At 46.9% G+C, this 24282-nt stretch overlaps 1 protein-coding gene across 2 annotated transcripts in view; it reads right to left on the reverse strand.

The window, feature by feature from the left end:
* The window catches only part of CDC42BPA (CDC42 binding protein kinase alpha), a 608613-nt gene that overhangs the window by 368371 nt on the left and 215960 nt on the right, over positions 1-24282 (reverse strand). For both annotated transcript variants that reach the window (XM_069233802.1, XM_069233803.1), the window contains exon 5: positions 23448-23596. In XM_069233802.1, the coding sequence (XP_069089903.1) occupies positions 23448-23596 (149 nt within the window). The remainder of the gene's footprint in view (positions 1-23447; positions 23597-24282) is intronic.

Here is a 24282-nt window from a genome sequence, read left to right on the forward strand (position 1 = left end):
ATCATGGGCTAAGGTCAGAATAAACTCTCTGAACGACTGAGGCACTACCACTCTCCTAGTGGCACCAGGTTTGGGGTCTCTGGCCTCAGTGTACAGGAGTCCATCTTCCCAATAGACCCTATGTGTTCCATTTTTCTTGCCCTTGGACTCTTCAGCAGCTTGCTGCCTAAGGCCTTCAAGAGAGGGACAGGTTTCTTGTCCCTTACACAGCTCCTCCCTTGAGGGTCCCCCTGGGCCTAAGAGCTCAACCTGATAAGGTTCAAGCTCCAAAGGCTCAGTTCCCTCAGAGGGCAGAACTTCTTCCTGAGAAGAGAGGTTCCCTTTTTCTGACTGTGTTGCAGTTGGTTTCCCAACTGACTTTCCTTTTCTCTTGGTAGGCTGGGCCATTTTTCCAGACTCCAGCTCTACTTTTTCACCCTGTGCCTTGCATTGTGCTCTTGTTTTTACACACACCAGTTCAGGGATACCCAGCATGGCTGCATGGGTTTTTAGTTCTACCTCAGCCCATGCTGAGGACTCCAGGTCATTTCCAAGCAGACAGTCTACTGGGATGTTTGAGGAGACCACCACCTGTTTCAGGCCATTGACCCCTCCCCATTCTAAAGTTACCATTGCCATGGGATGTGCTTTAGTTTGATTGTCAGCATTGGTGACTGTATAAGTTTTTCCAGTCAGGTATTGGCCAGGGGAAACCAGTTTTTCTGTCACCATGGTGACACTGGCACCTGTATCCCTCAGGCCCTCTACACTTGTCCCATTAATAAAGAGCTGCTGCCTGTATTTTTGCATGTTAGGGGGCCAGGCAGCTAGTGTGGCTAAATCCACCCCACCCTCAGAGACTAGAGTAGCTTCAGTGTGGACCCTGATTTGCTCTGGGCACACTGTTGATCCCACTTGGAGACTAGCCATTCCAGTGTTACCTGGATGGGAGTTTGGAGTGGAACTTTTCTTGGGACAGGCCTTGTCTCCAGTTTGGTGTCCAGACTGACTACAGTTTCGACACCAGGCCTTTTTGGGATCAAAGTTTTTACCCTTGTACCCAGGATTGTTTTGTGAAGAGGCTCTGGGCCCACCCTCCTGTGCAGGTTTTTGGGGGCCTTTAGAAGACTCTTGACTATTTTTATTTTTGGCTGTCTCACCACCTTTCCCCTGGGGAGGTTTTGTGACCCCTTTCTTTTGGTCACCCCCTGTGGAAGTTTTGGACACCCTTGTCTTGACCCAATGGTCCGCCTTCTTTCCCAATTCTTGGGGAGAAATTGGTCCTAGGTCTACCAGATGCTGATGCAGTTTATCATTGAAACAATTACTTAACAGGTGTTCTTTCACAAATAAATTGTACAGCCCATCATAATTACTTACACCACTGCCTTGAATCCAACCATCTAGTGTTTTTACTGAGTAGTCTACAAAGTCAACCCAGGTCTGGCTCGAGGATTTTTGAGCCCCCCTGAATCTAATCCTATACTCCTCAGTGGAGAATCCAAAGCCCTCAATCAGGGTACCCTTCATGAGGTCATAAGATTCTGCATCTTTTCCAGAGAGTGTGAGGAGTCTATCCCTACACTTTCCTGTGAACATTTCCCAAAGGAGAGCACCCCAGTGAGATCTGTTCACTTTTCTGGTTACACAAGCCCTCTCAAAAGCTGTGAACCATTTGGTGATGTCATCACCATCTTCATATTTAGTTACAATCCCTTTAGGGATTTTCAACATGTCAGGAGAATCTCTGACCCTATTTATGTTGCTGCCACCATTGATGGGTCCTAGGCCCATCTCTTGTCTTTCCCTTTCTATGGCTAGGATCTGTCTTTCCAAAGCCAATCTTTTGGCCATCCTGGCTAACTGGATGTCCTCTTCACTGGAGTTATCCTCAGTGATTTCAGAGGTGTTGGTCTCTCCTGTGAGGGAACCAGCATCTCTGACTATTATTTTTGGAGTCAGGGTTTGAGAGACCCTGTTCTCCCTAGATAGGACTGGTAGGGGGGAATTTTCCTCCAAGTCACTATCCTCTTCCTCTGAGTTGCCACCCTCAGAGGGGTTGGCCTTTTCAAACTCTGCCAAAAGCTCCTGGAGCTGTATTTTGGTAGGTTTGGGGCCCATTGTTATTTTCTTTATTTTACAGAGTGACCTTAGCTCCCTCATCTTAAGATGGAGGTAAGGTGTGGTGTCGAGTTCCACCACAGTCACATCTGTGCTAGACATTTTGCTTCTAAAAGTTGGAATACTTTTTAAGAATCTAAAACTGGTTCTAGAATCTAATTCAAACTTTTACAAACTTTTAAACTCTAAAAGAAATGCTATACAGGATCTAACACAAGGCCCTAGCAGGTCTTTTAAGAATTTAGAAAACTTTTCAAATTGCAAAAATCAATTTCTAATGACAATTTTGGAATTTGTTGTGTGATCAGGTATTGGCTGAGTAGTCCAGCAAATGCAAAGTCTTGTACCCCACCGCTGATCCACCAATGTAGGAAGTTGGCTCTGTATGTGCTATTTCAAAGTAAGGAATAGCATGCACAGAGTCCAAGGGTTCCCCTTAGAGGTAAAATAGTGGTAAAAAGAGATAATACTAATGCTCTATTTTGTGGTAGTGTGGTCGAGCAGTAGGCTTATCCAAGGAGTAGTGTTAAGCATTTGTTGTACATACACATAGACAATAAATGAGGTACACACACTCAGAGACAAATCCAGCCAATAGGTTTTGTTATAGAAAAATATATTTTCTTAGTTTATTTTAAGAACCACAGGTTCAAATTTAACATGTAATATCTTGTTTGAAAGGTATTGCAGGTAAGTACATTAGGAACTTTGAATCATTTCAATTGCATGTATACTTTTCAAGTTATTGACAAATAGCTATTTCAAAAGTGGACACTTAGTGCAATTTTCACAGTTCCTGGGGGAGGTAAGTTTTTGTTAGTTTTACCAGGTAAGTAAGACACTTACAGGGTTCAGTTCTTGGTCCAAGGTAGCCCACCGTTGGGGGTTCAGAGCAACCCCAAAGTCGCCACACCAGCAGCTCAGGGCCGGTCAGGTGCAGAGTTCAAAGTGGTGCCCAAAACGCATAGGCTATAATGGAGAGAAGGGGGTGCCCCGGTTCCGGTCTGCTTGCAGGTAAGTACCCGCGTCTTCGGAGGGCAGACCAGGGGGGTTTTGTAGGGCACCGGGGGGGACACAAGCCCACACAGAAATTTCACCCTCAGCGGCGCGGGGGCGGCCGGGTGCAGTGTTAGAACAAGCGTCGGGTTCGCAATGTTAGTCAATGAGAGATCAAGGGATCTCTTCAGCGCTGCAGGCAGGCAAGGGGGGGCTTCCTCGGGGAAACCTCCACTGGGGCAAGGGAGAGGGACTCCTGGGGGTCACTTCTGCAGTGAAAGTCCGGTCCTTCAGGTCCTGGGGGCTGCGGGTGCAGGGTCTTTTCCAGGCGTCGGGACTTAGGTTTCAGAGAGTCGCGGTCAGGGGAAGCCTCGGGATTCCCTCTGCAGGCGGCGCTGTGGGGGCTCAGGGGGGACAGGTTTTGGTACTCACAGTCGTAGAGTAGTCCGGGGGTCCTCCCTGAGGTGTTGGTTCTCCACCAGCCGAGTCGGGGTCGCCGGGTGCAGTGTTGCAAGTCTCACGCTTCTTGCGGGGAGTTGCAGGGTTCTTTAAAGCTGCTTCTTGAAACAAAGTTGCAGTCTTTTTGGAGCAGGTCTGCTGTCCTCGGGAGTTTCTTGTCGTCGTCGAAGCAGGGCAGTCCTCAGAGGATGCAGAGGTCGCTGGTCCCTTTGGAAGGCGTCGCTGGAGCAGAGTTCTTTGGAAGGCAGGAGACAGGCCGGTGAGTTTCTGGAGCCAAGGCAGTTGTTGTCTTCTGGTCTTCCTCTGCAGGGGTTTTCAGCTAGGCAGTCCTTCTTCTTGTTGTTGCAGGAATCTAATTTTCTAGGGTTCAGGGTAGCCCTTAAATACTGAATTTAAGGGCGTGTTTAGGTCTGGGGGGTTAGTAGCCAATGGCTACTAGCCCTGAGGGTGGGTACACCCTCTTTGTGCCTCCTCCCAAGGGGAGGGGGTCACAATCCTAACCCTATTGGGGGAATCCTCCATCTGCAAGATGGAGGATTTCTAAATGTTAGAGTCACCTCAGCTCAGGACACCTTAGGGGCTGTCCTGACTGGCCAGTGACTCCTCCTTGTTGCTTTCTTTGTTCCCTCCAGCCTTGCCGCCAAAAGTGGGGGCCGTGGCCGGAGGGGGCGGGCAACTCCACTAAGCTGGAGTGCCCTGCTGGGCTGTGACAAAGGGGTGAGCCTTTGAGGCTCACCGCCAGGTGTTACAGCTCCTGCCTGGGGGAGGTGTTAGCATCTCCACCCAGTGCAGGCTTTGTTACTGGCCTCAGAGTGACAAAGGCACTCTCCCCATGGGGCCAGCAACATGTCTCTAGTGTGGCAGGCTGCTGGAACTAGTCAGCCTACACAGACAGTCGGTTAAGTTTCAGGGGGCACCTCTAAGGTGCCCTCTGGGGTGTATTTTGCAATAAAATGTACACTGGCATCAGTGTGCATTTATTGTGCTGAGAAGTTTGATACCAAACTTCCCAGTTTTCAGTGTAGCCATTATGGTGCTGTGGAGTTCGTGTTTGACAGACTCCCAGACCATATACTCTTATGGCTACCCTGCACTTACAATGTCTAAGGTTTTGTTTAGACACTGTAGGGGTACCATGCTCATGCACTGGTACCCTCACCTATGGTATAGTGCACCCTGCCTTAGGGCTGTAAGGCCTGCTAGAGGGGTGTCTTACCTATACTGCATAGGCAGTGAGAGGCTGGCATGGCACCCTGAGGGGGTTGCCATGTCGACTTACTCGTTTTGTCCTCACTAGCACACACAAGCTGGCAAGCAGTGTGTCTGTGCTGAGTGAGAGGGGTCTCCAGGGTGGCATAAGACATGCTGCAGCCCTTAGAGACCTTCCTTGGCATCAGGGCCCTTGGTACTAGGAGTACCAGTTACAAGGGACTTATCTGGATGCCAGGGTCTGCCAATTGTGGATACAAAAGTACAGGTTAGGGAAAGAACACTGGTGCTGGGGCCTGGTTAGCAGGCCTCAGCACACTTTCAATTGTAAACATAGCATCAGCAAAGGCAAAAAGTCAGGGAGCAACCATGCCAAGGAGGCATTTCCTTACACATATATTGTGTATCGGAGGGCTCGCTTGTCTCTCAGGTCTGCACAATGTTTATTATATGGATGCGGTGACCCTCACCTATTCCTCTACGTTGGGTGGGGTGGAGATACCCAAAGGACTCCTAACTGAGCTCTTTTTGGAGATATTGTCTTATTGTAGGATCCCCAAGTGTTGAGGTACCCCTCTTTTTAGACCAGTAGAGCATTATATGCACGAAGCTATCTGTGGCAGAAGTATGTAGTCATACTTTGCTGGACCCCCTTTACCAAAGCATTAAAAGGAACAGAGATGGACATAAGAGGATATAATTGTCCATTATCCTTTGCTCTGATGCTTCCGTGACTCCTGCCGGAACCTGCAGAAGTATTTTCTTTTTTACTCTCTGCTGTTACTTTTGCTGCTTACCTGGGAGGAGAGCACTGCTGCCTCCATGGGGAGGAAGGCCCTCTAGAAATGCTCTGAATAATTAGAAATAACAAATTATAACTAAGTAAAGCACGGGCACTGAGTGAGTGGAGTGAGTTTCAGTGGACTATGAGGTGTGCCTTTGCATCCAGAAATGGGGTATTTGTTGGTGGTGTGTGTGGGTGGTTTCCCAGAAGTACAGTAGTAACCAGTGCTTAATTTGTTAATAAAGAGGTCCCGGTGCCCAAAGCCCTCCTCTTAAACACGCAGCTCCTGCAATTAAATGTGTGAACATGTGTAAGGAAATGCCTCCTTGGCATGGTTGCCCCCTGACTTTTTGCCTTTGCTGATGCTATGTTTACAATTGAAAGTGTGCTGAGGCCTGCTAACCAGGCCCCAGCACCAGTGTTCTTTCCCTAACCTGTGCTTTTGTATACACAATTGGCAGACCCTGGCATCCAGATAAGTCCCTTGTAACTGGTACTTCTAGTACCAAGGGCCCTGATGCCAAGGAAGGTCTCTAAGGGCTGCAGCATGTCTTATGCCACCCTGGAGACCTCTCACTCAGCACAGACACACTGCTTGCCAGCTTGTGTGTGCTAGTGAGGACAAACCGAGTAAGTCGACATGGCACTCCCCTCAGGGTGCCATGCCAGCCTCTCACTGCCTATGCAGTATAGGTAAGACACCCCTCTAGCAGGCCTTACAGCCCTAAGGCAGGGTGCACTATACCATAGGTGAGGGTACCAGTGCATGAGCATGGTACCCCTACAGTGTCTAAACAAAACCTTAGACATTGTAAGTGCAGGGTAGCCATAAGAGTATATGGTCTGGGAGTTTGTCAAACACGAACTCCACAGCACCATAATGGCTACACTGAAAACTGGGAAGTTTGGTATCAAACTTCTCAGCACAATAAATGCACACTAATGCCAGTGTGCATTTTATTGTAAAATACACCACAGAGGGCACCTTAGAGGTGCCCCCTGAAACTTAACCGACTATCTGTGTAGGCTGACTAGTTTTAGCAGCCTGCCACAAACCGAGACATGTTGCTGGCCCCATGGGGAGAGTGCCTTTGTCACTCTGAGGCCAGTAACAAAGCCTGCACTGGGTGGAGATGCTAACACCTCTCCCAGGCAGGAATTGTCACACCTGGCGGTGAGCCTCAAAGGCTCACCTCCTTTGTGCCAACCCAGCAGGACACTCCAGCTAGTGGAGTTGCCCGCCCCCTCCGGCCAGGCCCCACTTTTGGCGGCAAGGCCGGAGAAAATAATGAGAAAAACAAGGAGGAGTCACTGGCCAGTCAGGACAGCCCCTAAGGTGTCCTGAGCTGAGGTGACTCTGACTTTTAGAAATCCTCCATCTTGCAGATGGAGGATTCCCCCAATAGGGTTAGGATTGTGACCCCCTCCCCTTGGGAGGAGGCACAAAGAGGGTGTACCCACCCTCAGGGCTAGTAGCCATTGGCTACTAACCCCCCAGACCTAAACACGCCCTTAAATTTAGTATTTAAGGGCTACCCTGAACCCTAGAAAATTAGATTCCTGCAACTACAAGAAGAAGGACTGCCCAGCTGAAAACCCCTGCAGCGGAAGACCAGAAGACGACAACTGCCTTGGCTCCAGAAACTCACCGGCCTGTCTCCTGCCTTCCAAAGATCCTGCTCCAGCGACGCCTTCCAAAGGGACCAGCGACCTCGACTTCCTCTGAGGACTGCTCCTGCTTCGAAAAGACAAGAAACTCCCGAGGACAGCGGACCTGCTCCAAGAAAAGCTGCAACTTTGTTTCCAGCAGCTTTAAAGAACCCTGCAAGTTCCCCGCAAGAAGCGTGAGACTTGCCACACTGCACCCGGCGACCCCGACTCGGCTGGTGGCGATCCAACACCTCAGGAGGGACCCCAGGACTACTCTGATACTGTGAGTACCAAAACCTGTCCCCCCTGAGCCCCCACAGCGCCGCCTGCAGAGGGAATCCCGAGGCTTCCCCTGACCGCGACTCTTTGAACCTAAAGTCCCGACGCCTGGGAGAGACCCTGCACCCGCAGCCCCCAGGACCTGAAGGACCGGACATTCACTGGAGAAGTGACCCCCAGGAGTCCCTCTCCCTTGCCCAAGTGGAGGTTTCCCCGAGGAATCCCCCCCTTGCCTGCCTGCAGCGCTGAAGAGATCCCGAGATCTCTCATAGACTAACATTGCGAACCCGACGCTTGTTTCTACACTGCACCCGGCCGCCCCCGCGCCGCTGAGGGTGAAATTTCTGTGTGGGCTTGTGTCCCCCCCGGTGCCCTACAAAACCCCCCTGGTCTGCCCTCCGAAGACGCGGGTACTTACCTGCAAGCAGACCGGAACCGGGGCACCCCCTTCTCTCCATTCTATCCTATGCGTTTTGGGCACCACTTTGAACTCTGCACCTGACCGGCCCTGAGCTGCTGGTGTGGTGACTTTGGGGTTGCTCTGAACCCCCAACGGTGGGCTACCTTGGACCAAGAACTAAGCCCTGTAAGTGTCTTACTTACCTGGTTAACCTAACAAATACTTACCTCCCCTAGGAACTGTGAAAATTGCACTAAGTGTCCACTTTTAAAACAGCTATTCGTCAATAACTTGAAAAGTATACATGCAATTTTGATGATTTGAAGTTCCTAAAGTACTTACCTGCAATACCTTTCGAATGAGATATTACATGTAGAATTTGAACCTGTGGTTCTTAAAATAAACTAAGAAAAGATATTTTTCTATATAAAAACCTATTGGCTGGATTTGTCTCTGAGTGTGTGTACCTCATTTATTGTCTTGTGTATGTACAACAAATGCTTAACACTACTCCTTGGATAAGCCTACTGCTCGACCACACTACCACAAAATAGAGCATTAGTATTATCTATTTTTACCACTATTTTACCTCTAAGGGGAACCCTTGGACTCTGTGCATGCTATTCCTTACTTTGAAATAGCACATACAGAGCCAACTTCCTACATTGGTGGATCAGCGGTGGGGTACAAGACTTTGCATTTGCTGGACTACTCAGCCAATACCTGATCACACGACAAATTCCAAAATTGTCATTAGAAATTGATTTTTGCAATTTGAAAAGTTTTCTAAATTCTTAAAAGACCTGCTAGGGCCTTGTGTTAGATCCTGTTTAGCATTTCTTTTAGAGTTTAAAAGTTTGTAAAAGTTTGAATTAGATTCTAGAACCAGTTGTAGATTCTTAAAAAGTATTCCAACTTTTAGAAGCAAAATGTCTAGCACAGATGTGACTGTGGTGGAACTCGACACCACACCTTACCTCCATCTTAAGATGAGGGAGCTAAGGTCACTCTGTAAAATAAAGAAAATAACAATGGGCCCCAAACCTACCAAAATACAGCTCCAGGAGCTTTTGGCAGAGTTTGAAAAGGCCAACCCCTCTGAGGGTGGCAACTCAGAGGAAGAGGATAGTGACTTGGAGGACAATTCCCCCCTACCAGTCCTATCTAGGGAGAACAGGGTCCCTCAAACCCTGACTCCAAAAATAATAGTCAGAGATGCTGGTTCCCTCACAGGAGAGACCAACACCTCTGAAATCACTGAGGATAGCCCCAGTGAAGAGGACATCCAGTTAGCCAGGATGGCCAAAAGATTGGCTTTGGAAAGACAGATCCTAGCCATAGAGAGGGAAAGACAAGAGATGGGCCTAGGACCCATCAATGGTGGCAGCAATATAAATAGGGTCAGAGATTCTCCTGACATGTTGAAAATCCCTAAAGGGATTGTAACTAAGTATGAAGATGGTGAGGACATCACCAAATGGTTCACAGCTTTTGAGAGGGCTTGTGTAACCAGAAAAGTGAACAGATCTCACTGGGGTGCTCTCCTTTGGGAAATGTTCACAGGAAAGTGTAGGGATAGACTCCTCACACTCTCTGGACAAGATGCAGAATCTTATGACCTCATGAAGGGTACCCTGATTGAGGGCTTTGGATTCTCCACTGAGGAGTACAGGATTAGGTTCAGGGGGGCTCAAAAATCCTCGAGCCAGACCTGGGTTGACTTTGTTGACTACTCAGTGAAAACACTAGATGGTTGGATTCAAGGCAGTGGTGTAAGTAATTATGATGGGCTGTACAATTTATTTGTGAAAGAACACCTGTTAAGTAATTGTTTCAATGATAAACTGCATCAGCATCTGGTAGACCTAGGACCAATTTCTCCCCAAGAATTGGGAAAGAAGGCGGACCATTGGGTCAAGACAAGGGTGTCCAAGACTTCAACAGGGGGTGACCCAAAGAAAGGGGTCACAAAGACTCCCCAGGGGAAGGGTGATGAGACAACCAAAACTAAAAATAGTAAAGAGTCTTCTACAGGCCCCCAAAAACCTGCACAGGAGGGTGGGCCCAGAGCCTCTTCACAAAACAATGGGTACAAGGGTAAAAACTTTGATCCCAAAAAGGCCTGGTGTCATAGCTGTAAACAGCATGGACACCAAACTGGAGACAAGGCCTGTCCCAAGAAAGGTTCCACTCCAAACTCCCATCCAGGTAACACTGGTATGGCTAGTCTCCAAGTGGGATCAACAGTGTGCCCAGAGCAAATCAGGGTCCACACTGAAGCTACTCTAGTTTCTGAGGGTGGGGTGGATTTAGCCACACTAGCTGTCTGGCCGCCTAACATGCAAAAATACAGACAGCAACTCTTGATTAATGGGACTAGAATAGAGGGCCTGAGGGATACAGGTGCCAGTGTCACCATGGTGACAGAGAAACTGGTTTCCCCTGGCCAATACCTGACTGGAAAAACTTACACAGTCACCAACGCTGACAATCAGAGGAAAGTACATCCCATGGCAATGGTTACTTTAGAATGGGGAGGGGTCAATGGCCTGAAACAGGTGGTGGTCTCCTCAAATATCCCAGTGGACTGTCTGCTTGGAAATGACCTGGAGTCCTCAGCATGGGCTGAGGTAGAACTAAAAACCCATGCAGCAATGCTGGGTATCCCTGAACTGGTGTGTGTGAAAACAAGAGCACAGTGCAAGGCACAGGGTGAACAAGTAGAGCTGGAGTCTGGAAGAATGGCCCAGCCTACCAAGAGAACAGGAAAGTCAGTTGGGAAACCAACTGCAACACAGCAAAAGAAAGGGAACCTCTCTTCTCAGGAAGAAGTTCTGCCCTCTGAGGGAACTGAGCCTTTGGAGCTTGAACCTTACCAGGTTGAGCTCTTAGGCCCAGGGGGACCCTCAAGGGAGGAGCTGTGTAAGGGACAAGAAACCTGTCCCTCTCTTGAAGGCCTTAGGCAGCAAGCTGCTGAAGAGTCCAAAGGCAAGAAAAATGGAACGCATAGGGTCTATTGGGAAGATGGACTCCTGTACACTGAGGCCAGAGACCCCAAACCTGGTGCCACTAGGAGAGTGGTAGTGCCTCAGCTGTTCAGGAAGTTCATCCTAACATTGGCCCATGACATTCCCCTTGCTGGACATTTGGGACAAACCAAGACGTGGGAGAGGTTAGTCAACCACTTCTACTGGCCCAATATGTCCAACATGGTTAAGGAGTTTTGCCTCTCCTGCCCCACCTGTCAAGCCAGTGGTAAGACAGGTGGGCATCCAAAGGCCCCCCTCATTCCACTTCCAGTGGTGGGGGTTCCCTTTGAAAGAGTGGGTGTGGACATAGTTGGTCCACTGGAACCTCCCACAGCCTCAGGAAATATGTATATCCTGGTAGTAGTGGATCATGCTACCAGGTATCCTGAAGCTATTCCCCTTAGGTCGACTACTGCCCCTGCAGTAGCCAAGGCCCTCATTGGTATCTTTACCAGAGTGGGTTTCCCTAAGGAGGTGGTGTCTGACAGAGGTACCAACTTCATGTCAGCATACCTAAAGCACATGTGGAATGAGTGTGGAGTGACTTATAAATTCACTACACCATACCATCCACAAACTAATGGCTTGGTTGAGAGATTCAACAAGACATTAAAAGGCATGATCATGGGGCTCCCAGAAAAGCTCAAAAGGAGATGGGATGTCCTCTTGCCATGTCTGCTTTTCGCTTACAGAGAGGTGCCACAGAAGGGAGTAGGATTCTCACCCTTTGAACTTCTGTTTGGTCATCCTGTAAGGGGACCACTTGCCCTTGTTAAAGAAGGCTGGGAGAGACCTCTCCATGAGCCTAAACAGGACATAGTGGACTATGTACTTGGCCTTCGCTCCAGAATGGCCGAGTACATGGAAAAGGCAACCAAAAACCTTGAGGCCAGCCAACAGCTCCAGAAGTTTTGGTATGACCAAAAGGCTGCACTGGTTGAGTTCCAACCAGGGCAGAAAGTCTGGGTTCTGGAGCCTGTGGCTCCCAGGGCACTCCAGGACAAATGGAGTGGCCCTTACCCAGTTCTAGAGAGGAAGAGTCAGGTCACCTACTTGGTGGACCTGGGCACAAGCAGGAGCCCCAAGAGGGTGATCCATGTAAACCGCCTTAAACTCTTCCACGACAGGGCTGATGTCAATCTGTTGATGGTAACAGATGAGGATCAGGAGGCAGAGAGTGAACCTCTCCCTGATCTTCTGTCATCAGACCCAAAAGATGGTACAGTAGATGGAGTGATCTACTCAGACACCCTCTCTGGCCAACAGCAAGCTGATTGTAGGAGAGTCCTACAACAGTTTCCTGAACTCTTCTCCTTAACCCCTGGTCAGACACACCTGTGTACCCATGATGTGGACACAGGAGACAGCATGCCTGTCAAGAACACAATCTTTAGACAGTCTGACCATGTTAAGGAAAGCATCAAGGTGGAAGTCCACAAGATGCTAGAATTGGGAGTAATTGAGCGCTCTGACAGCCCCTGGGCTAGCCCAGTGGTCTTAGTCCCCAAACCTCACACCAAAGATGGAAAGAAAGAGATGAGGTTTTGTGTGGACTACAGAGGGCTCAATTCTGTCACCAAGACAGATGCCCATCCAATTCCAAGAGCTGATGAGCTCATTGATAAATTAGGTGCTGCCAAATTTCTAAGTACCTTTGACTTGACAGCAGGGTACTGGCAAATAAAAATGGCACCTGGAGCAAAAGAAAAGACAGCATTCTCCACACCTGATGGGCATTATCAGTTTACTGTTATGCCCTTTGGTTTAAAGAATGCCCCTGCCACCTTCCAAAGGTTGGTGAATCAAGTCCTTGCTGGCTTGGAGTCCTTTAGCACAGCTTATCTTGATGATATTGCTGTCTTTAGCTCCACCTGGCAGGATCACCTGGTCCACCTGGGGAAGGTTTTGAAGGCTCTGCAATCTGCAGGCCTCTCTATCAAGGCATCCAAATGCCAGATAGGGCAGGGAACTGTGGTTTACTTGGGACACCTTGTAGGTGGAGGCCAAGTTCAGCCACTCCAACCCAAGATCCAGACTATTCTGGACTGGGTAGCTCCAAAAACCCAGACTCAAGTCAGGGCATTCCTTGGCTTGACTGGGTATTACAGGAGGTTTGTGAAGGGATATGGATCCATTGTGACAGCCCTCACTGAACTCACCTCCAAGAAAATGCCCAAGAAAGTGAACTGGACTGTGGAATGCCAACAGGCCTTTGACACCCTGAAACAGGCAATGTGCTCAGCACCAGTTCTCAAAGCTCCAGATTATTCTAAGCAGTTCATTGTGCAGACTGATGCCTCTGAACATGGGATAGGGGCAGTTTTGTCCCAAACAAATGATGATGGCCTTGACCAGCCTGTTGCTTTCATTAGCAGGAGGTTACTCCCCAGGGAGCAGCGTTGGAGTGCCATTGAGAGGGAGGCCTTTGCTGTGGTTTGGTCCCTGAAGAAGCTGAGACCATACCTCTTTGGGACTCACTTCCTAGTTCAAACTGACCACAGACCTCTCAAATGGCTGATGCAAATGAAAGGTGAAAATCCTAAACTGTTGAGGTGGTCCATCTCCCTACAGGGAATGGACTTTATAGTGGAACACAGACCTGGGACTGCCCATGCCAATGCAGATGGCCTTTCCAGGTTCTTCCACTTAGAAAATGAAGACTCTCTTGGGAAAGGTTAGTCTCATCCTCTTTCGTTTGGGGGGGGGGTTGTGTAAGGAAATGCCTCCTTGGCATGGTTGCCCCCTGACTTTTTGCCTTTGCTGATGCTATGTTTACAATTGAAAGTGTGCTGAGGCCTGCTAACCAGGCCCCAGCACCAGTGTTCTTTCCCTAACCTGTGCTTTTGTATACACAATTGGCAGACCCTGGCATCCAGATAAGTCCCTTGTAACTGGTACTTCTAGTACCAAGGGCCCTGATGCCAAGGAAGGTCTCTAAGGGCTGCAGCATGTCTTATGCCACCCTGGAGACCTCTCACTCAGCACAGACACACTGCTTGCCAGCTTGTGTGTGCTAGTGAGGACAAACCGAGTAAGTCGACATGGCACTCCCCTCAGGGTGCCATGCCAGCCTCTCACTGCCTATGCAGTATAGGTAAGACACCCCTCTAGCAGGCCTTACAGCCCTAAGGCAGGGTGCACTATACCATAGGTGAGGGTACCAGTGCATGAGCATGGTACCCCTACAGTGTCTAAACAAAACCTTAGACATTGTAAGTGCAGGGTAGCCATAAGAGTATATGGTCTGGGAGTTTGTCAAACACGAACTCCACAGCACCATAATGGCTACACTGAAAACTGGGAAGTTTGGTATCAAACTTCTCAGCACAATAAATGCACACTAATGCCAGTGTGCATTTTATTGTAAAATACACCACAGAGGGCACCTTAGAGGTGCCCCCTGAAACTTAACCGACTATCTGTGTAGGCTGACTAGTTTTAGCAGCCTGCCACAAACCGAGACATGTTGCTGGCCCCATGGGGAGAGTGCCTTTGTCACTCTGAGGCCAGTAACAAAGCCTGCACTGGGTGGAGATGCTAACACCTCTCCCAGGCAGGAATTGTCACACCTGGCGGTGAGCCTCAAAGGCTCACCTCCTTTGTGCCAACCCAGCAGGACACTCCAGCTAGTGGAGTTGCCCGCCCCCTCCGGCCAGGCCCCACTTTTGGCGGCAAGGCCGGAGAAAATAATGAGAAAAACAAGGAGGAGTCACTGGCCAGTCAGGACAGCCCCTAAGGTGTCCTGAGCTGAGGTGACTCTGACTTTTAGAAATCCTCCATCTTGCAGATGGAGGATTCCCCCAATAGGGTTAGGATTGTGACCCCCTCCCCTTGGGAGGAGGCACAAAGAGGGTGTACCCACCCTCAGGGCTAGTAGCCATTGGCTACTAACCCCCCAGACCTAAACACGCCCTTAAATTTAGTATTTAAGGGCTACCCTGAACCCTAGAAAATTAGATTCCTGCAACTACAAGAAGAAGGACTGCCCAGCTGAAAACCCCTGCAGCGGAAGACCAGAAGACGACAACTGCCTTGGCTCCAGAAACTCACCGGCCTGTCTCCTGCCTTCCAAAGATCCTGCTCCAGCGACGCCTTCCAAAGGGACCAGCGACCTCGACTTCCTCTGAGGACTGCCCCTGCTTCGAAAAGACAAGAAACTCCCGAGGACAGCGGACCTGCTCCAAGAAAAGCTGCAACTTTGTTTCCAGCAGCTTTAAAGAACCCTGCAAGTTCCCCGCAAGAAGCGTGAGACTTGCCACACTGCACCCGGCGACCCCGACTCGGCTGGTGGCGATCCAACACCTCAGGAGGGACCCCAGGACTACTCTGATACTGTGAGTACCAAAACCTGTCCCCCCTGAGCCCCCACACCGCCGCCTGCAGAGGGAATCCCGAGGCTTCCCCTGACCGCGACTCTTTGAACCTAAAGTCCCGACGCCTGGGAGAGACCCTGCACCCGCAGCCCCCAGGACCTGAAGGACCGGACATTCACTGGAGAAGTGACCCCCAGGAGTCCCTCTCCCTTGCCCAAGTGGAGGTTTCCCCGAGGAATCCCCCCCTTGCCTGCCTGCAGCGCTGAAGAGATCCCGAGATCTCTCATAGACTAACATTGCGAACCCGACGCTTGTTTCTACACTGCACCCGGCCGCCCCCGCGCCGCTGAGGGTGAAATTTCTGTGTGGGCTTGTGTCCCCCCCGGTGCCCTACAAAACCCCCCTGGTCTGCCCTCCGAAGACGCGGGTACTTACCTGCAAGCAGACCGGAACCGGGGCACCCCCTTCTCTCCATTCTATCCTATGCGTTTTGGGCACCACTTTGAACTCTGCACCTGACCGGCCCTGAGCTGCTGGTGTGGTGACTTTGGGGTTGCTCTGAACCCCCAACGGTGGGCTACCTTGGACCAAGAACTAAGCCCTGTAAGTGTCTTACTTACCTGGTTAACCTAACAAATACTTACCTCCCCTAGGAACTGTGAAAATTGCACTAAGTGTCCACTTTTAAAACAGCTATTCGTCAATAACTTGAAAAGTATACATGCAATTTTGATGATTTGAAGTTCCTAAAGTACTTACCTGCAATACCTTTCGAATGAGATATTACATGTAGAATTTGAACCTGTGGTTCTTAAAATAAACTAAGAAAAGATATTTTTCTATATAAAAACCTATTGGCTGGATTTGTCTCTGAGTGTGTGTACCTCATTTATTGTCTTGTGTATGTACAACAAATGCTTAACACTACTCCTTGGATAAGCCTACTGCTCGACCACACTACCACAAAATAGAGCATTAGTATTATCTATTTTTACCACTATTTTACCTCTAAGGGGAACCCTTGGACTCTGTGCATGCTATTCCTTACTTTGAAATAGCACATACAGAGCCAACTTCCTACAACATGGAATACTGAGGCGGCGTAATCCTGAAGCCATCCCGGGCCTCTTCAATCCGTATAATGCCACTCCCTGCCCCTTCAGCTCACTCTTGCAGCTTTCTACTTTCTCCCTTTGTGAAGCTTTTTCGTTTTTCCTTTCATCCGTCTTTCCCATATGTGTCTTTTGCTCGCAGCAAATGCTTGAGGCCGAAGAATAAGCTCCGGCCCTCAAAAATAAGTGCCGGTGCTCAGCACCGGGAAGAACAAGCACAAATTAAGCACTGGTAGTAACTCCAGGCTGCCACCATTTCAGTAGCGTTTGAGGCAAACACATGACAGTATGAACTTTGAGAATACGGAGTCTGTGAGTAGTGTGACTGACAGCACGTCAAGGTGGGTGTGTTTTTCAGTAAGCTGCCAGTGACTTGAGGACTGGAGAGTGTTTTGTTGGAGTGGTCTGTGTGAGCGGAGCAGTCGCGGTACGTTTGTGTACCGAAGAGCCGCAGGAGTGCAGTGATTTCAACAGGAAAGTAGAAATGAAGGGCAAAAGTGTGTGCATGGAAATGTGGTCTGTAGCTGCAAGGGAATGTGTGGGAGAGGCCTCGAAACTGTGATGATGTGCATGTGGATGCTTGAGGTTCATGGATATGTGAAATACGTGATGGTAGAACATCTGGGCATCATGGCAAGTACAGGAGAAGAGTGTCAGCATGTGGAGTGCAACAATATCCACGAGTGGAGTGGTGTAAAATGATTTATATATTTTGATGTTTAGCACAGCATGCCTCTTTATGGTTACTTCACAGCACTCAAGCTGTACTAGAAGCCACTTATAACATTAAAAGCAGGGCAGCAGAGTCCAATGAGCCATATTTCAGACAGCTGACTGCTTGCAAACTTCTGTTTTCAGAAGTTTCTTAAATAAGGGTAAGGTGAATCTCCTCTTTGGCTTCCGTCCAGGGCATCCCATCGAGAGTTTTTGGATCCTGCACACTCAGTGAGCTGCCACTATCATCTATTTATTTGAGCTGTCACTGGATGAGATGGGAAGCTGCTAATAAGTGTCCTTGGGTGACATCTTTTGAAAATACCCATCATGTTATTTCCTGGATGTAGGATTCCAGTATTAAACTAGATCCTAGGGGTCTTCGGGTCTTGCTTAAGACTGTTACATTTTTAGAGGTTCAGGCACTTCCAGGAATCCAGGTTCTGAAGCATCTGCAGACCATCCGTGAGACTCTTGGATGGGCTTGTACAGACCACGCTACAGTGACACAGGTGGGCAGCACCAGACTTCGCATCAGGACTATCAGATGCTGTGCACAAGTAGCGGGATGTTCCAAAGCACGATGATACCAAATACCACAGCGCTCAGCATGGTAAAGAGCAGGACCAAGGAGGATTATATGCCCAATGTCTTCCTGGGCCTTCCGCAGAGTCGACATATAGTGTGGAAAGGTTGTTCACACTGCCACACTCCATAAAACTGGAGAATGAACATATGGACATCATATTTGTTATTCATTTTTTTTTTTTTTTTTTTACTTGGCTGCATATTCAGAGAAGCGCATTAGAAATGATAACAAGCATTTACAATGCAGTGGGTATCAAGCTTTCTCGAGTTAGAGCTATTAGCGTTGTCAATTCCTAACTGGACTTTTCTTGCCACATAAACTAAAAATGAAAGGAAAACAGGTGACATAGGCAAGTCAATTCAAAAGCACCACGACCGCCATGAGCATGAGCGCGAAGGAGAGACACAAAAAGAAGTTCGCTCACACTCAAACATATCGGCAAACATGCATATATCCACGTAACAGGGTCGGTGTCCAAGGCGTTAAGAAACTGCCCCAAGGTGGGACAAACATAAAGCATTTGCCAATGTCATCAAAGGATTTTTGAAAGGCAAGCCCATAAACGAGTGATATTGATGGGTGTGGTTAAAAGCCCACATAGATACCAACACGTTGGAAAAGCAGTGCTTGCGTGCAGCTTTGCTCAACCTAAAAATGAGCAAGTAAACACTTAACCTAAACTCTTGCTTCAGAAGATTAAAGCTGGGTAAGTAGTAAGATCGTATACACCTTTTTGTACTGCAATTTAAATCACGACTTAAAACTCGGGCTGTAGACCTCATTTGTTACATACAGTGAAAACTAAGTAACTCTGGTTTACAATGTTCCCTGCTCTGCCTTTGGGCACATGAAAACATACTTCCATAGTCACTGGTCTGCAAGATCGTTAGGAGCACTTATACCAAATTCTAACCAGATTCAAGACTAAGGGGCACAGTTCCTTGCAAAGAGCTTGTCTTACTGTTTTAGCAGCCGGTATTATTGTTAGGTTCCAACTAAAATGGGTGTTACAGGTTAAAAGACCACAATGACTCATGACGGTTAAAAACAATGTTGAAAGACTCCTGCATCGGTACCTTGAAACATCACACTCTCAAATAACAAATGCATTTGCTAAAACGTTTTGCAATGTACCATTTGCAAATTCCATCCTTTGTTTTATATTGGAAACTTAATGCACACATGAACGGTTATGTCTTGTAATTTTAGTACCAGTTTGCGAAGAATACAAATAATGACGATGCCAATCAGTGGTGCTGGAACAATTTTCAGTGTGGGGGTCTTGCCATCTGCGTTACATCATTGAACCCATAGGGATTGTGAAAATTCCAGGTGTCACGCTAAGATCACATGTAGCAAATTCTATTCGGCCGAAAAGCGGTATGGGTGTAGTATGTATCTGGTGGCAGGTTATGGAGAACACGGTTGCAAATATATTACTAAATCACGGTAGGGCAGTATTATTTACAGACAGCACATTTTCTATTGAAACAGGCACTAAAGTTGCTCAGACATACAGCACACCAAGCAATAATGTGCGGAAATCAGGTTTCAAGAAGTATATCTTGATTGATTTTCATCCTATTAAAGTCTTGTTTCCATCACTCACAGAATTAGGGCAAAACTGTACTTCATTGGTGCTTTCCGAACTGCTATGAGTTTCATGTACATGTGATTACATTTTATTATGTGTTAGGAAAATGACATCTACTCTACCCCTGCAAGATTATCACATAACTCACTTTTAAAAATCATCCCTGATTTGTAGTTAAAGTAAACTGCACTCTTCATGTCAAAAGAATAAACAGCAGTTTCCAGACCTTTATTGCCTGACATTCGACCTCTGTCTTTAAAGCAAAGCAAATGTTAACAAAAAAAAACACAAAATTGAAAGTCATCTTTCTCCTTCACCTTCTGAACTCCAGCGTGGTAATTATGGTGGGTGTTGCAACGCCCCCAGCAGCTTTCCAGCCTCTAAAAACTTGAGCGTGACTTGAGCCTGAAGCCTGACTCGGCTCGAGATCATAACAGAACGTCAAGCCCATAGCGAGCCGAGCTTTGATGCGGCTTCTGTCTGCCATCTTACCTACACCCAAGGTGTGGCGTTAGGCTGGAGCTACTGAATCTGGAACTGGGGAACCAGGTTCGAGTCTCGTGGCTCAACATCCTGTGATTCTGGGAAAATAATTTAATCTCACTGTGCCTAAAAACAACGATTGTAACCTTGTGTAATGTAACTGGTGCACACGTACAGCACTGAAATAACTTCGGCCCGAGTTTGAGCTATATAACACTGCAGAGAAATGCACAAAGAGGTACAAAAAATGCCTTAACATAAGGAAAGAGAAATAATAGCTATTTACTGGCTGAGTTGTACACTGTGAAACTAGAGAATCTAGATAGAAAGCAGCTTCCCCCTTAAACTGTGTGATTTCAGGTAAACATTGTATTTCACCAAAACTCCTTTTTCATCATTATCGCCTATTCTTCCAAATATGTGAATACAGAATACCATTCGTACAAAAACCTACTTACTAGACTATAATGTTGCTTTATAATTATATGGGCCATGAACAGGGTTTACAAGACAACTGCCCTGCTTTTTAGTTCACTGGTGGTGCTTGTTTAACAACGACCACTTTTAATAAGTACTTCTCAGTGCAGTGTTATATTGTCACATATTAATGTCAAAGTTTCCACACATTAAAGAAATATACTTTTTTGATTTTGTAAGAGGGTCTCACATGTTACGTGATGTTTGTCATATGGTCTACATAGCTGAATGTTTCAGGGCTCGGCCAGTGCATTGGCTCCAAGAGCCAGGCCTCAACCTTGGCTCGGCTCTCCCTGTTTACTTGTTGGCTGGCCCACTTTTATGCCAATATATTGCGAAAAGCATGCATCTGACTTTTGGGTGACAGTACTTGACCTTTGTTAAGCTTTTTGATGGTCAGCTCTGAAAAAACAATCAGAGCACACTGACTTCAGAATACAGTGCTGGTAAATGGTCTTTTGCTAGTAAACCCCAAGCAGAAGAGGCTCACTCCTTGTAGTAAGATAAACTTTTCTAAAAGCATGCATATTCTGGCATTTTACTAGTAAAAATCAGCACGATTTTTTTTTTTTAGTATTTCTGATTTTCTTTTAATAATAACCTTGATGCGAGAATGAATCTTGCATTTCACAATACTGAAACAAGCTTGACACAGAAAAGACAAATTCGCCACGCCCTGTAATATATACCGTTGACAAATATTTAATTAACTCTCTCGATGGATACACCTCAAGCATCCCATCTCATATCGTATAATTAGTGATGCAAACAACGGATTTACGTCACTTAACGGCTTTACAGTTCCAGCTGCGTCCTGTAGCAGCAAGCCTATGAGCACCATGTGCAAGAGAGTTGATGTGTGGTCTACTTGACTCAGCGAGGCCAAAATGCGACCTTTCATCCCTGCCAGCGAAGGAAACCCCGGCTCCTCCTCCAGTGTACACGCTGCCGGAGGCGTACGTCATCCGTCCGGTCCAGTGTTGCCTGACCACAATTCCTTCCTGTGACTTCACTTTCTACATCCTCCTGCCTGGTGACTTCATGCAGAATAACGAACGGGTCACAGTCGCTCGTTCACTGACCTTGGTCAAGCAAAGCACTGCTCTCAGTGCGGCTAACAGATTACTTCCGGTTCACCAAGAGCACAACACGACTGAGCCGTCCCTACTGCAAAATATTCTAATCCAACAAGGCAGCAACGGCGCACTAGTCGCTGAAACCGGCCATGAAGCATTTGCACAATATCCGTAGTTACTGTTGAAAATTTTAATCACAGTTACGATATTGTGTGTTTTTTATAATACATAAATCACGTAAAAATATCTCAATTTTTGAAGTGCTGATGGAAAGTATTTATGGATATTTTTATCACATTGCGTAAGAAAACCTGTGCTTTGTACTTGCAACATAGAAATAATGGTACTATGGACCTAGACTGATCTAGTCAATACCGAGTCAGGAGCTCTGGAGGGCTGCTGAGATGTTAGCATTTCTAAAAGGCATTAGCTGAATGAAGAACCCCTCCTTTGAGGGGCATCCCCCTCCCCCACCGCCCCCTCCGCTCCCCTACCTGCAACAGGACAATGCTAGGTCTCTAGTTGTGCCACGTTAAGTTGCGTGACATCCATTAAGAACCATTAAAAGTCTCGGCCCGCAGGTATTTTGCTTTTATGTTTTTTAATGTCAGGTCCAATCTCATTCTTTTCCCTCCTTCGTGATTGCTGCCCCTCTGCAGCTAGTGCTTAACCCCGCCCACACTCCCCCAGGAAGGGCACTCAGTGTACACTCAGCTGCAATCCTTGTATGCTCAGGTTTTGACCCTTGCCCCCGGATGTCCATTATAGATCTCTAGCACGAGCGCTCCCGTGGACTGGTGGCTGTGGCCAAGAGAGTTAATAAATTATGAACCTAGACCATCTTGCTAACACGTGATCCTGCTAGTGATTCCAACTGCAATCTACCTCAACAAAACTATAATGCATCTGGCATACTTCAAACAGTAAACAAGCATTGTCAAGTACAACAGCCATTGGCTTGGTAAGGTTGTGCACTGGTTACAGCTTGTGCTCATTAGTAGAAATATTTATATATATATATATATATATATATATATATATATATATATATATATATACATACACACACACACACACATATACTTGTTCAGTCTTTTAGCCAGCCCCTTTCATTAATTGGCTTTAATTACATTTATCTTAAATCTTACATTTCAGCCACTGGCTAGCTTTCCGGAGAGTGAGGCTTTAATTTCCTTTCACAAGGTATGCATCCGCGCACAAAGTAGTTCCCTTCAGTGATAGGGAATACTACAGCAATGGGTGCTTTTTGGAGGTGAAACTTTTTTTTTTAATTACGTAACATTGGAGAGCCTCTAGAATCTATGATAAATGTCCCCCACCCAGAATAAAACGAATTCCAAAATGTTACAGCCTAAGTCAGACTGCCTGGCTTTGCCAGTGCTTGTTTGGTTTATTACTGCAAGTATAGGCGACAAACACAAGAAAATATTACACTTAAACACCACTACCATATTCTTGCAATACAAATTCTAAATCTAAAAAGCATTCACTGGTGTGGATCTTTTACTACTTAAGCAATTTAAAAAAACAAGTCTTCCGGCTGCTCCATGCACTTTATTATTTTTTAATCAACATTCAATGAGGCACCTGAAGCACTGGAAGAATTAATAGGGCACTATTTAATGCTTTTAAGAAAAATAAAAGAAAAAAAGCACACTTTGAAACAGTTTGTCAACTAAGACAAAAGGAACTATTTTTTTGGCCGAAGTGAACAATGTGCACATGTTTTCTGTAGACACTCAACCTGAAGGAGCCAAGGGCTGACGTGGTTGACCCACTGACCCATGCTGTAGTGAGTGAAAACAAAATATGAATGACAACTAAACACACCAATGGATGAAGCTCGCTAATTATGTATCTCAAATAAGCATTTTTTAGAAAACCTATAGTCTGGTGAGACAGATACATTGGAATCAGAGGCCAGACCAGACAGACACAAAATCCCACTGTGTCAGGTCTTGATTTCCAAATACCCAAGTGAAGGTGTACACCTAAAAGGCCTATTCAGATACTGAGGCTGTTTCCAGGATCCAAAGCTCAACCCAAGATTTTACTGATTGCTGACCTAACCAACATTCATGATTGCCTTTACTCCTTAAATACGCAGAGAATGGAACGTGCACCACATAGCGGATTGTGAGGTATTTCTCATGTCCTCTTACCTGTGGACGTAATGCAGCTGATGCACAGAATCGATAGCCAGCACCATTTCTGCCAAATAAAACCGTGCCATGTCTTCGGGTAACCGATCCTCAAACTTACTGAGCAGGGTAAGAAGATCTCCACCAACGTAGTAATCCATGACAAGGTACTAAGGGCATAAATGAAGGAGAACATATTACAAAAAAATCCCCCAAAATGTTGCCAGGCACAGAAAAAGCAGTAAAGCAATATTCAGATGACGGTGCGTGCATCCGATTTACGCTAAGCCTATATTACAGAAATGATCTCCTATGCTTACCAAAAGCAACTGGTCCCCCATAAAACACGGCTCTGGCTACCTGCAGTCTAGTGCCTAGAGCCATGAAACTCAACTACACACCACCAATCTCACCCAAGATTTTTTTTTCTTATTACAGAGTAAAAATAATCTCTAGTCCCAACCGTAACCACATTGCTGTCCGTCAAATACTAAACTCACCTCTTAAGTGAGAGAATTTACCTTAACCATTTCCCTAATCCCCCTCCTAATCATCTCCTTAAACCTAACCCTTAACCTAGCACAAGATCTCACACTCCCCCAAACCCTCATCCTAGCCTACTAATATCCTAAACATATATTAAGTAGCTTATTGTATCCTGCACCTAATCCTAATACTTCAAAATGTTACATTCTGTCACCCTTGTTTGAGCTTTTTTCAAACTTTTTTTTCCCACATTTTATAAATGGCTGACATTTAGTAATAAATCGGTATAGCTTGTATACTTCGTAGTATACTAATGATAGTGTTATTATTACTTACCAGGGGCGGCCCCTCCATGTGAGCAGAGGAGCGT

The sequence above is a fragment of the Pleurodeles waltl genome, chromosome 5 (genome assembly GCF_031143425.1).
Source record: "Pleurodeles waltl isolate 20211129_DDA chromosome 5, aPleWal1.hap1.20221129, whole genome shotgun sequence".
NCBI classification, from domain to species: domain Eukaryota; kingdom Metazoa; phylum Chordata; class Amphibia; order Caudata; family Salamandridae; genus Pleurodeles; species Pleurodeles waltl.